General features: G+C 44.0%; 2 protein-coding genes across 3 annotated transcripts in view; both read right to left on the bottom strand.

Annotated features, from left to right (window-relative positions):
• Positions 1–1,946: 1,946 nt before the first annotated feature.
• On the bottom strand, positions 1,947–4,335 carry HAX1 (HCLS1 associated protein X-1). Of its 2 annotated transcripts, none has more exons than XM_006861501.1 (7): positions 4,283–4,335; positions 3,458–3,711; positions 3,106–3,281; positions 2,613–2,664; positions 2,358–2,464; positions 2,159–2,249; positions 1,947–2,026 (listed from the first exon to the last, which is right to left on the bottom strand). In XM_006861501.1, exons 1-7 carry the CDS (start codon positions 4,333–4,335, stop codon positions 1,947–1,949), a joined length of 813 nt encoding a protein of 270 aa, XP_006861563.1. The 2 variants fall into 2 exon arrangements, with proteins under 2 accessions (XP_006861563.1, XP_006861564.1); XM_006861502.1 differs by having other exon boundaries at positions 3,458–3,576.
• Positions 4,336–6,087: 1,752 nt separating this feature from the next.
• UBAP2L (ubiquitin associated protein 2-like) overlaps positions 6,088–9,258 on the bottom strand; it is a 30,249-nt gene continuing 27,078 nt past the window's right edge. The window contains exons 20-22 of the mRNA XM_006861722.1: positions 8,043–8,240; positions 7,581–7,631; positions 6,088–6,757 (exon numbers count right to left, since the gene is read on the bottom strand). Coding sequence (XP_006861784.1) covers positions 6,662–6,757; positions 7,581–7,631; positions 8,043–8,240 — 345 coding nt within the window. The 3' untranslated portion in view covers positions 6,088–6,661. The remainder of the gene's footprint in view (positions 6,758–7,580; positions 7,632–8,042; positions 8,241–9,258) is intronic.

The following is a 9,258-nucleotide window of genomic DNA, read 5'->3' as shown; positions in this document are numbered from 1 at the left end:
ATATATATATAGCTCTGGTAGCGTAGTGTTTACGAATCGGGCTGCGAACCACAAGGTCAGCAGTTCGAAACTACCAGCTGTTCTGCGGGAGAAAGATGAGGCAGTCTGCTCCCATAAAGATTTATAGCCTTGGAAACCCTGCGCAGGGAGGGTCGCTATGAGTCGGAACCGACTCCACAGCACATAATAACAACAATATATATATATATATTATATGATGCTGAGTCAAAAATTATTCAAACTCCAGTTATATTAACTTTTCTGTTGGTTGCACCATTGTAACCAGCACTTTCCATTCAAGGCCACTGCTGTGCAGGTGTGAACGTGGACATCTGCAAACAATATGTGAACCTATGCTCAAAGCAAGGTAAAAGTTTCTTTTAAAAAATTGTATATGGTGACGAGATACGAATTAATCACTATGAGCCTGAGAGTAAATGGCAGAGTATGGAATGGAAACATCCTCAATTGCTAACCAAGAAAAAGTTCAAAAGTCAACCATCAGCTGGAAAATTGATGCTTACAGTTTTCTGGGATTCTCAAGGGCCAGTAATGTAACACTATCAGGAAAAAGATCCAATAACGAACAGTGCTCATTACAGTGAGATATTCACTGAAGAGCCTGAACTTCAGATTAAATGCAGAGGACTGCTATCCAACAGCATTGTGATCTTGCATGACAATGCACACCCACACAGTTGACACTCTGCAAAAACTTCATTTTGAGGTGTTAGAGCATCCTCCCTATAGTCCTGATCTTGCTCCATCTGACTTTCACCTGTTTGATCCCTGAAAGCAGCCCTTCAAGGACAAAGATTCACCGCTGATGAAGTGAAGACAGTGATGTATTAGTGGCTTATAGTTCAACCTAAAACATTTTTTAATAATGGAATAAGAGAGTTTGTTGACTGAGGGACAAAGTGTATTGAAAGCAAGATTATGTATAAAAAAAAAGTTTTTTGTCTTTTCTAAAAGTTGATTAAAATAAATTCTCCAGTCATAGTACAGATCATTTTTGACACACCCTCATAAATAGTACATCCATATAACAAGGATAAATTCTAAGTGGGTTTAAAAGGCAAAAATATAAGGATAATATAGGAAAAGTATTCTTTTAGCCTTGAGTTAGAGAGATTTCTAAGACACAAAGAGAACTAACAATAAAGGAAAAGCTAAATTTAGCTAACAACTCTTTTCACCAAAAGATAGAATAAAAAGAGACGTTATAGCTATCAGCTCTTCTCCTCTCTATTCTTGTGAGATGCCTTTTTAGAAAAACCCTTTGCCATTCTAATGAGGTTTTCAGAGAGAATGGAGATAAACACATTTGTAAAATCTGCCATCTTTAAGCATAGCACTAGAAACTTTTTAAATGAGGAAAATATTTTTTAATGTGTGCTGGAGGGAGAGCAAAGTGAACTTCGGGAGAGCAGAAGGCTGAATATTATGCTAGTACTTCCTCCAATATTCTTATAAAAGATGTAGTCATAGTGACCTCACATGTAAGAAAATAGTCCCTCTACTTCCACACTCCCTGTGACTTCCTTTGTTAGAATCTGATGTACATTTCCCTTCTGGGAATTCTTGCTAATTATCTAATTATTAAGAAAAATTACTTTTTACTGATGCCTGACTTGAACTTATCCAATCAGGTTTTGGAAGCAACACAAAAAATTAGGAAAAAAGGCAAAGAATATTGTCCAAGATAATCTGGGAAAGCTGTGGATGTTACTTGAAAATGAGACACCCTTGACAAAATTAAAGCTGAGGAATTAGCATAAATAAAGGTTTTATTGGTCAGTTTAGGTGAGTGGCATACTGACATATTCCCAATTCTCTGCTCCATCTACTCAAGTCCCCAGTGTGACAAGAGCAGCTAAGCCCATTGGTGGTGGGTAAAGGGTGGGAAATGGAAAGGACTCCAGGGTGCCTGAGGGTTAACATGTCTACCGGAACCAACGTCCAAGGAATAAATCCAGTATGGAAGAGGTATCATCCAGGACTGAAGGTCTTGGTGATTCGTTATCTAGAAGAAAGTCATACATAATAACAGGCTAAATTAGAGACTAAGAAGAATAAAAGGAGAGGAATATAATATTAAAGGTTAGATGACAAAGAGTTTCCCATCCTAAAGCTGTTTGATTCACTCTTCACTCACCATGTGTAAGACTGCTGTTTGCTTCTTGGCGGGTCACTGTGGTCTCTGACCGGCCCTCACTGTCCACCACAGTCCGGTGTTCCTCTACTGTCTATAAGGAGAAGTCCCCACCACTTTGTAAAGATGAGTTTCTTTACACAGAACTATTTCTAGCATACCCCCTGGCCACAGTTCCCTTTACCCCTCTCTCTCAGCTCACCCCATCTGGCTTAGTGATCTTGGTCACAGATACACTCTTGAAATAGGATCTGGGCCGGGGCTGTAGAACTGGGCCGAGGCCCTCCTGAGAAACCTGGGAATCCAGATCTGGAAGGGCAGAGAGGTGAAGAAACAGAAGAGGAATAGCATAAGAGAAAACAAGAGAAATGAGACAGGAAGACGTTTCAGAGAGGGAAACCAGAGGGAATTTCAGAACAACAGAGGGCTAGTGAAGGTCTTCTCCTTCCAGACTCACCATTATCCTCTCTGGCTCTAGGATGTGGGGTCACAGGCCACATATCATCAAACTGCAGAAGTCAAAGTAGGTGAAGACAAATTTTCAGCCTGAAACTTAAAGGTTCACAGACCCCAAACTCTGACCAAGTTTCCAAACTGTCTTTCCCCAGGAGGAAGAACCTACTCAATATAGCTCTATTTACATACTGCTTCCTTTTCCCTGGCTGTTTTACATATTCCTCTACCAAGAAGCCTTCCTAATATGATATTTCTCTGACTTCCCCCAATAATTCTTCTAAACCATTGATTTTCATTTTTTAAAAAGAGAGATAACTCCCATCCTTCCCCACCCCTCAAAGAAAATCCTATATAAGAAACTTATTAGACACAACAGATATATAAGCTAAGTGGAGGGTCTAGGACTCCATCTTACGTCTACCAGATTCCAACTCTTTGCATACTATTAGCTATCTTCCATAGGTTCTCACTTCATAAACAGAAGGGATACTTACCCTATGAAAAGGTCTCCGGGAGCCCCAGTCTGGTGCTGGTTTTGGGGATTCAGTTCCTGTATCACTCTCCAATACACCCCCAAAAATCCTGGGCTGGTGACTGTCTGGATACTTAAGCATTGAGTCCCGGAGTGTCTCACCTTTCCTCTGTTTCTCTGACTCAGAACCTGGAAGTTCTGCAGAAAGTTGGCAGGTCAATTCTGGGGGTGGAAAAGGACTTCTTGGGCTATTTAAACCTTCTTGATGCCATCAGTCTTACATTTCCCATTCCCCAACTACTCCTTGCAGACTCTTTATTTCACCCACCAACACAACAGAACCCATGTGTTCCCACTCAGGGGCAGCCACACACCAGGAGGATGAGAAGGCAAGGTCCAGGCCCCCATCTCGCTGAAGATGCTATTGAAATCCCGTATTAAATCATCAAAACCGAAGTTAGGATGGAAATGCATCCCTCCTCCTGGGCTGAAGTTGAAGCCAAATTCCTCTGGAGGCTGGGGCTCCCGAAAACTGGGGCTCCCATAGTCCCATGCGGCTCCTCCTCCTTCGTCCTCATCATCTTCATCTTCATCGCGAGTCATTCCTCCAAAAAAGGGATCTCTGTGGCTGGGGGTGGAGGCAGAATGGCTACCAAGATTTCAGCAGCAGTTAAGTTCTTAGCCGTAAAATCTACTCATGGGTAGCAAAGTGAGACAAGAGAGGGTTCTGGGAAGCTGGGAGGGAATCAAAGCTTTAACGTTCTGGGAAACTGGGAGGGGATTAAAGGACTGATGGTCGAATCAAACAAAGGTTTAACCGCTGCTAGTACTTCTGTTTAGTTCTTATCAAAGTCAATCCTCACCTTGTAGTTTACCCCATCTCACCCCCTCGGTCTTCACTTCAATGTCCACCAGCCCCGCCTTCGTCCCAAGGTTTTATCAACTCACTCACGGTCCTCTCCCCCAGATCCCCATTGTCTTCCCCGCCCGGGCGCCTGTTGCATCACCCCAGGTTGGAGAAATGCTTAGGTTGCCGGTTTTTTCCTCCTCCTTACAATCGCAGGGTAAGTGCTGAAAGTTGCGACTGCAGTCCTCTCCACGGCTGAAGGAGTGTGGAAGAGGACGTTTTTCCAAAAATAGAGTAAGGGCCAAACTTCCCTCAAAAGACTCCCCTTTGTCCCATTCGAACTCACTCTTACCTCCTATGTCCAGAGAGGCCAAAAAAGCCCCGGAAGAGGTCAAAGAGACTCATTCCCGTACTGGGAATCGAACCTTTGAAAACTACCCACGACCCATTTGCACCGCTAGGAAGTCGGCACTTCGTTGTCGGAAAGTAAGCGAAACGTCACATCACGTTGCCTGAAAGCAAACCTGCGACCCAGAAACTGTCGTAAAGTGACAGTAAGCCGGACGTGGAAGGAGGCTGGGCGGACGGTCTTCCTCAAATTCAGAAGGCTTTACTTTCGCTTCACCTTAGACCAGTTTCTTGTGACGAAGATAAGGAGTCCTGGTTATGTAGTGGTGATACGTTGGGCTTCTAACCACAAAGTCAGAGGTTCAAATCTACTAGCCACTCCGTGGAAGAAACCAGTAGATTTACTGCCTCAGAAATTCTAAATGTTGCTATGTCCCGGAACCATCGCGATGGCATGCCCTAACATGTGAAGAGAATGTTAAGTGTCACTGAGTCTGTTCCCGACTCATAGCGATCCTGTATAGGGTTTCCAAGGAGCGGCTGGTGAGTGAACCGCCAGTGCATTATCCTGCATCACCACAGTGGTATTGAATTTTTATATCTCTTCGACGTCGCCACTCTTTCCCGCTGACCACCTCAGCATAAAGTGTTTCAAAGATGTGTCTCGATTGTACAGGTAAAGCCACCAGAGGGCAGCCCACCCACAGAAACCCTCAGTCCTGGATCCACAAACATCCAGGAAACCACTTTAGTTTCTCGACAGACTTGGGTTAAGTCTGGTATTAAAAGGAATGGGCAAAATGTTCTTACCAAGCTTCTCCTAGAATTGAATTCCCCTAGTTGAGTAGGTATGGAGTTCATCACTCCAGCCACCAAGATGTCATATAAAGGATACTTTCAATTTTCCTGAGCAGGCTTTGCAACCTGCAGCATAGAGGATTTGCATGCAAACAAGGGGAGGGGCGCTAGTGAAGAATCCTGGAAAGGAAGACTGTTTTTAGTCTCTTAACTCTCCTTCCCTATCCCAGCCTTGCCCTGGACTTCAAGAGATGGGTATGGATTCAAATCACTCAAATAGCAAGCCAGAATGCTTCCTGGACACCAGGATGGTGAGACTTCATCCCATGTACTTTGAACATGTTAATCATGAAGGACATTATGCCTGGTAAAGTTGAGGGTAAGCAAAATAGAGACTAGTTGAGATGAAGCAACACTAGACTCAAAACAGCAAAAATTGTGAGGATGGCATAGGGACTGGGCAATATTTTGTTCTATTGTATACAGAATTGCTATGAACTGGCACCAATTAGATAGCACCTAACAACAGCCACTTAGTGGGATGGAGCCACAACCACAGTGTATGTTGCTCTTGCTTCTTTCCGTTTATTTGCCTGGACCTATGGAAATTATACTTCAAACCGACAAAACCTCTTCTCTCTCTGAAATGGTTTCAGTTCCTAGACCCTTCCCTTCCCACCCAATCTCCGTCCATCCCTTTCCCCTTACTGCCTGAAATCTATTGTAGATGTAGCAGTTTCTAGAGGAAATGAAGATTTGTGATTCTTTCCAGGCACCAGGCTGTAAGGTTCTTAGGAATGAAGAAAAGAGAATCCTCTCAAAATCAAGACATTAGCAAATTAATGTCAAATGAGTTTTTAAAGGGTAAAGACTTCATTTTATTCCACTGCCTTCAGGGCCTGCTAGAAGCGGCCCAGTTGGTACAGTAATACTTATTCATTATTCACCAAGCTGGTCATCGGCGAGACTGAGAACATCCTAGATGGAGCAAGAATGGGCAGAGGCTGAAGGTAGAGGTTTTCTTTTTATATATACAAGACACATTAATCCATTAAATTTGAGGACACAGTACAAAAACAAAAACCAAAAAAAACCCAAAAAAAAAAACAAAACAAAACACTTCAACTAATTCATCTGACAATGCTGTTCATATTCATGACGCCATTTTTTGATGTTGTTTTGTTTTCCTAATAATAAAGGAGGAGACTCAGGGCTGTTGGGCTGATATATATTTGGGGGTCCCACCTTCCCACCTCACCCAACCACCACCAGGGTGAACAGGAGAAGGGCAGGGCAGGGCCCACAGCAAAGTTTCATAATCTTGAATGCAAGGAGGGAGGAGAAAGAGGTAAGGAAAAAAAAAAAAAGGGAGGGAATACAAATTCTATAATACATACAACAGAGTGGGAATGGTATGGGAATGGGACAGACATGAAGCTGAGGCATGGGGTGGGCTGCTGAGGGTGGAGGGCAGCGGAGGGCCCCACCCCCCACATTCCTTTTTTTCTTTGATGCTGTTTCCATAGTTGCCAGGCTGAGAAGCCCTCTCAGAAGATGGGACTGGGAGAAGAGGAGGGCCAGGGCCTCAGTTGGCCCCCCAGCTGTAGCTGTTGTACGCAGACTTGTTGGTCTGGGGCTTCTGCGGGATGGAGCTGGTCTGGCTACGTTGCCCGCTGCCCGTCTGCAGGGGAATGGGAGGATCATGGGGAGGAAAAAGGTGTCTAGTTAGTGGGACAGATTTGTGAGATCTTCAGGTGGAGATATGGAAGTTGTCTTGAACTCTCCCATTCCCCTTGCTTAGAGACTACTATGAAGTTCACTTGTCAACCATGGAAAGTTCTGGTCTACAGCACTGCTAGAGCCCCTCTCTGACAAGCAAGGTACTTTCATCCTTTAAACAGTAGAAAGATAAAATGAGGACAAGATACCTTTGGCAGTAAGATAATCAGTTCTCATTTTCAATTATACCTTTCCCACCACCCCAACCACTCCCTACTACGTTGAGTACAGGCTGCTTATCTGGAGAGAATTATAAACTCTCAGTGAAACAGAGATTATGAAGACATTTCATTTTCATTGATGCCCCAGTGCCTCCATTTGGAATGCTGTTTTTGAAAAGCAATGAAGCCCTTATTGTAGCTCCCCAGACACCATCAAGTCACTTGCACTATCCCACAGCTCCCCACCCCTACCATACATCACATCTATGGACTCATTATAGGCCTGTAATGTCCGAAGCCTCAGGCCTCAGATGCTGTTCAAGAATCCTTCCCATTCTGATAACCAAGTGTTTTCCAAAGTTGGGGAAGGGTAGAAGAAAGAGAGGGCATTAAGGGGGAAGAAATGAGGGGAGGGGTGTAGAGAGTTCAGCAAGGTGTTTGTGTTTGTGTATCCCGATATGTGACTGCACAATTGCTTTCCTTGTCAAGATCCCTGAAGCTGTGGAGGTGAAATGAGGACTGAAAAGAAGTGGGTTCAAGCATATCATCATTTAGTTTCATTACCTGCTCCTCCTGCTGGCGCTGGCAACAGAGAATCATCTGCAAATATGGTAGCTGAGGCAGAACCAGGATATATGGAAAATAAAGGGACAAACTTTGACAATAGAACTCCACCATTAGAAGGGAAAGCTATAATGTCAGGGAAAGGGGGAAGACTGGGAGAGGTAGGAAGGGAGGTGTAACACAGGTCTGATGGGATGAAGACAACTGTGTCATGGGAGGAGGTGGTGAAGAAAGGCACCATAGGAACTGTGCTAAAAAGATCAATGGCCCCTTCTCTGACATCTTTGCTGGCCATTCGTGTTATGTGCGCTTGTGTTTGTATGTGCTGTGTGCCCATGGCTGGCACTGGGAAGGGGTTGAGTGAAGGTGGTGGTGAAGAAGGGTAACAGAAGGAAAGGGAAGGCAGTTTTCAGGGATAGGAAGGAAGAGGAAGTGAAAGGAGAGAAGGGGAAGTGCTATTACCTGTCCATCCTGCTGAAGGTGATGGTGAAGGATCTGGGAGTGCGGCTGCTGATGGGGGGTCAAAATGTGCATAAAGGGGGCAGGTGGGTAGGCTGCAGCTGTGGCTGGATTGATGGGCCCCCCACTTCCTAGGGCTGAAGGCAAGTTGAAGGAGGCAGCAGGAGTACCGGAATGAAAACCTTGTTTCTCAAAGGATTGCTATCCAGGAGGATGGAGAGAGTAAAAGGGATCGGCAAATTAAATCTTTGACATTTCTGATCCCAAGTTCTCCCATGTTCAGAAAGCAGCAATGGTGTCATAGCAGAAACAGTCCATCTGAAGTCATATATTCAGGTCTGAGTCCCAGCTCTGCCTTTTAAGGACTTTAGGCAAATTAATCTCTCAGCCTCCGTTTCTTGATTCAGAAAACAGTAGGATCAGCATTGGACTTCGATCCACAGGGTGGCAGCTCAAATCCACCAGCTGTTCCTTAGAAACCCTATGTTGTTATTGTTAAGTGCCATGGAGTCGATTCCGACCCACAGCGACCCTGTATAGGGGTTTCCAAGGAGTAGCTGGTAAGCTTGCACCACTGACATTGCAGCTCAAACGACTTTGTAGTCTTGACGCATTAGCCCACAGTGCCACACCAGGACTCCTATAGAGGGTCACAACTTAACACTAAACAAACACTCCACAGTGGTAAGTATCAAATGTGAAAGCACTTTGTAAAATCTAATGTCATATATGAACACTGAAATTTGATTACTCTTAGCACCCTCATTCAATGACTTAAGATAAAATATCACACACACACAGGAAGAAGGTCTTCCCCATCAAACCTCTTAATATTTTCTATCAAATAAAAGTAATTATACAACCTGTGGATCATTATTCAAATGACTCACTTTCATTACTAGGTTGTCTGCTTTTCCCCTCACAAAGAATAAACTAGTTCTCCTTCATTCCATCCTCTCTCTTGGAAAATTCTAAGAAAGGTTGGGAGCGGGCAGGTGAAGGGCCAGGACAATAAATCACTTGACACATTACCAGTTTGCCCATTTCTTATTTTTCTCCAGAGGGCAAAATTTAAACTCCTTAGAGACACCAAAGTCTAGAGAAAACCAATCATTTTCTAGTAGAATGATTTTTTCTGACACCTCTCCTAGGGTTGTCTTTGTACACTGAGCTTTTATCACCAAAGCTCCACCTTCTCTCTCTCTCTCTCTCTCTCTCT

This window comes from Chrysochloris asiatica, unplaced genomic scaffold (genome assembly GCF_000296735.1).
Source record: "Chrysochloris asiatica unplaced genomic scaffold, ChrAsi1.0 scaffold00042, whole genome shotgun sequence".
NCBI lineage: Eukaryota > Metazoa > Chordata > Mammalia > Afrosoricida > Chrysochloridae > Chrysochloris > Chrysochloris asiatica.
Note: the sequence above shows the minus strand (reverse complement) of the source record. Positions and strands in the feature narration are given on the sequence as shown.

Excerpts from the sequence above, each read along its gene's own strand:
- HAX1 (XM_006861501.1), bottom strand. The coding sequence starts at position 4,335 with ATGAGTCTCTTTGACCTCTTCCGGGGCTTTTTTGGCCTCTCTGGACAT. Across the intron at positions 3,282-3,457 it reads CTTGCCTTCTCATCCTCCTG|AACTTCCAGGTTCTGAGTCA; the intron begins GTGTGTGGCTGC and ends AACTTTCTGCAG. Across the intron at positions 2,250-2,357 it reads AGATCACTAAGCCAGATGGG|ACAGTAGAGGAACACCGGAC; the intron begins GTGAGCTGAGAG and ends TTCTCCTTATAG.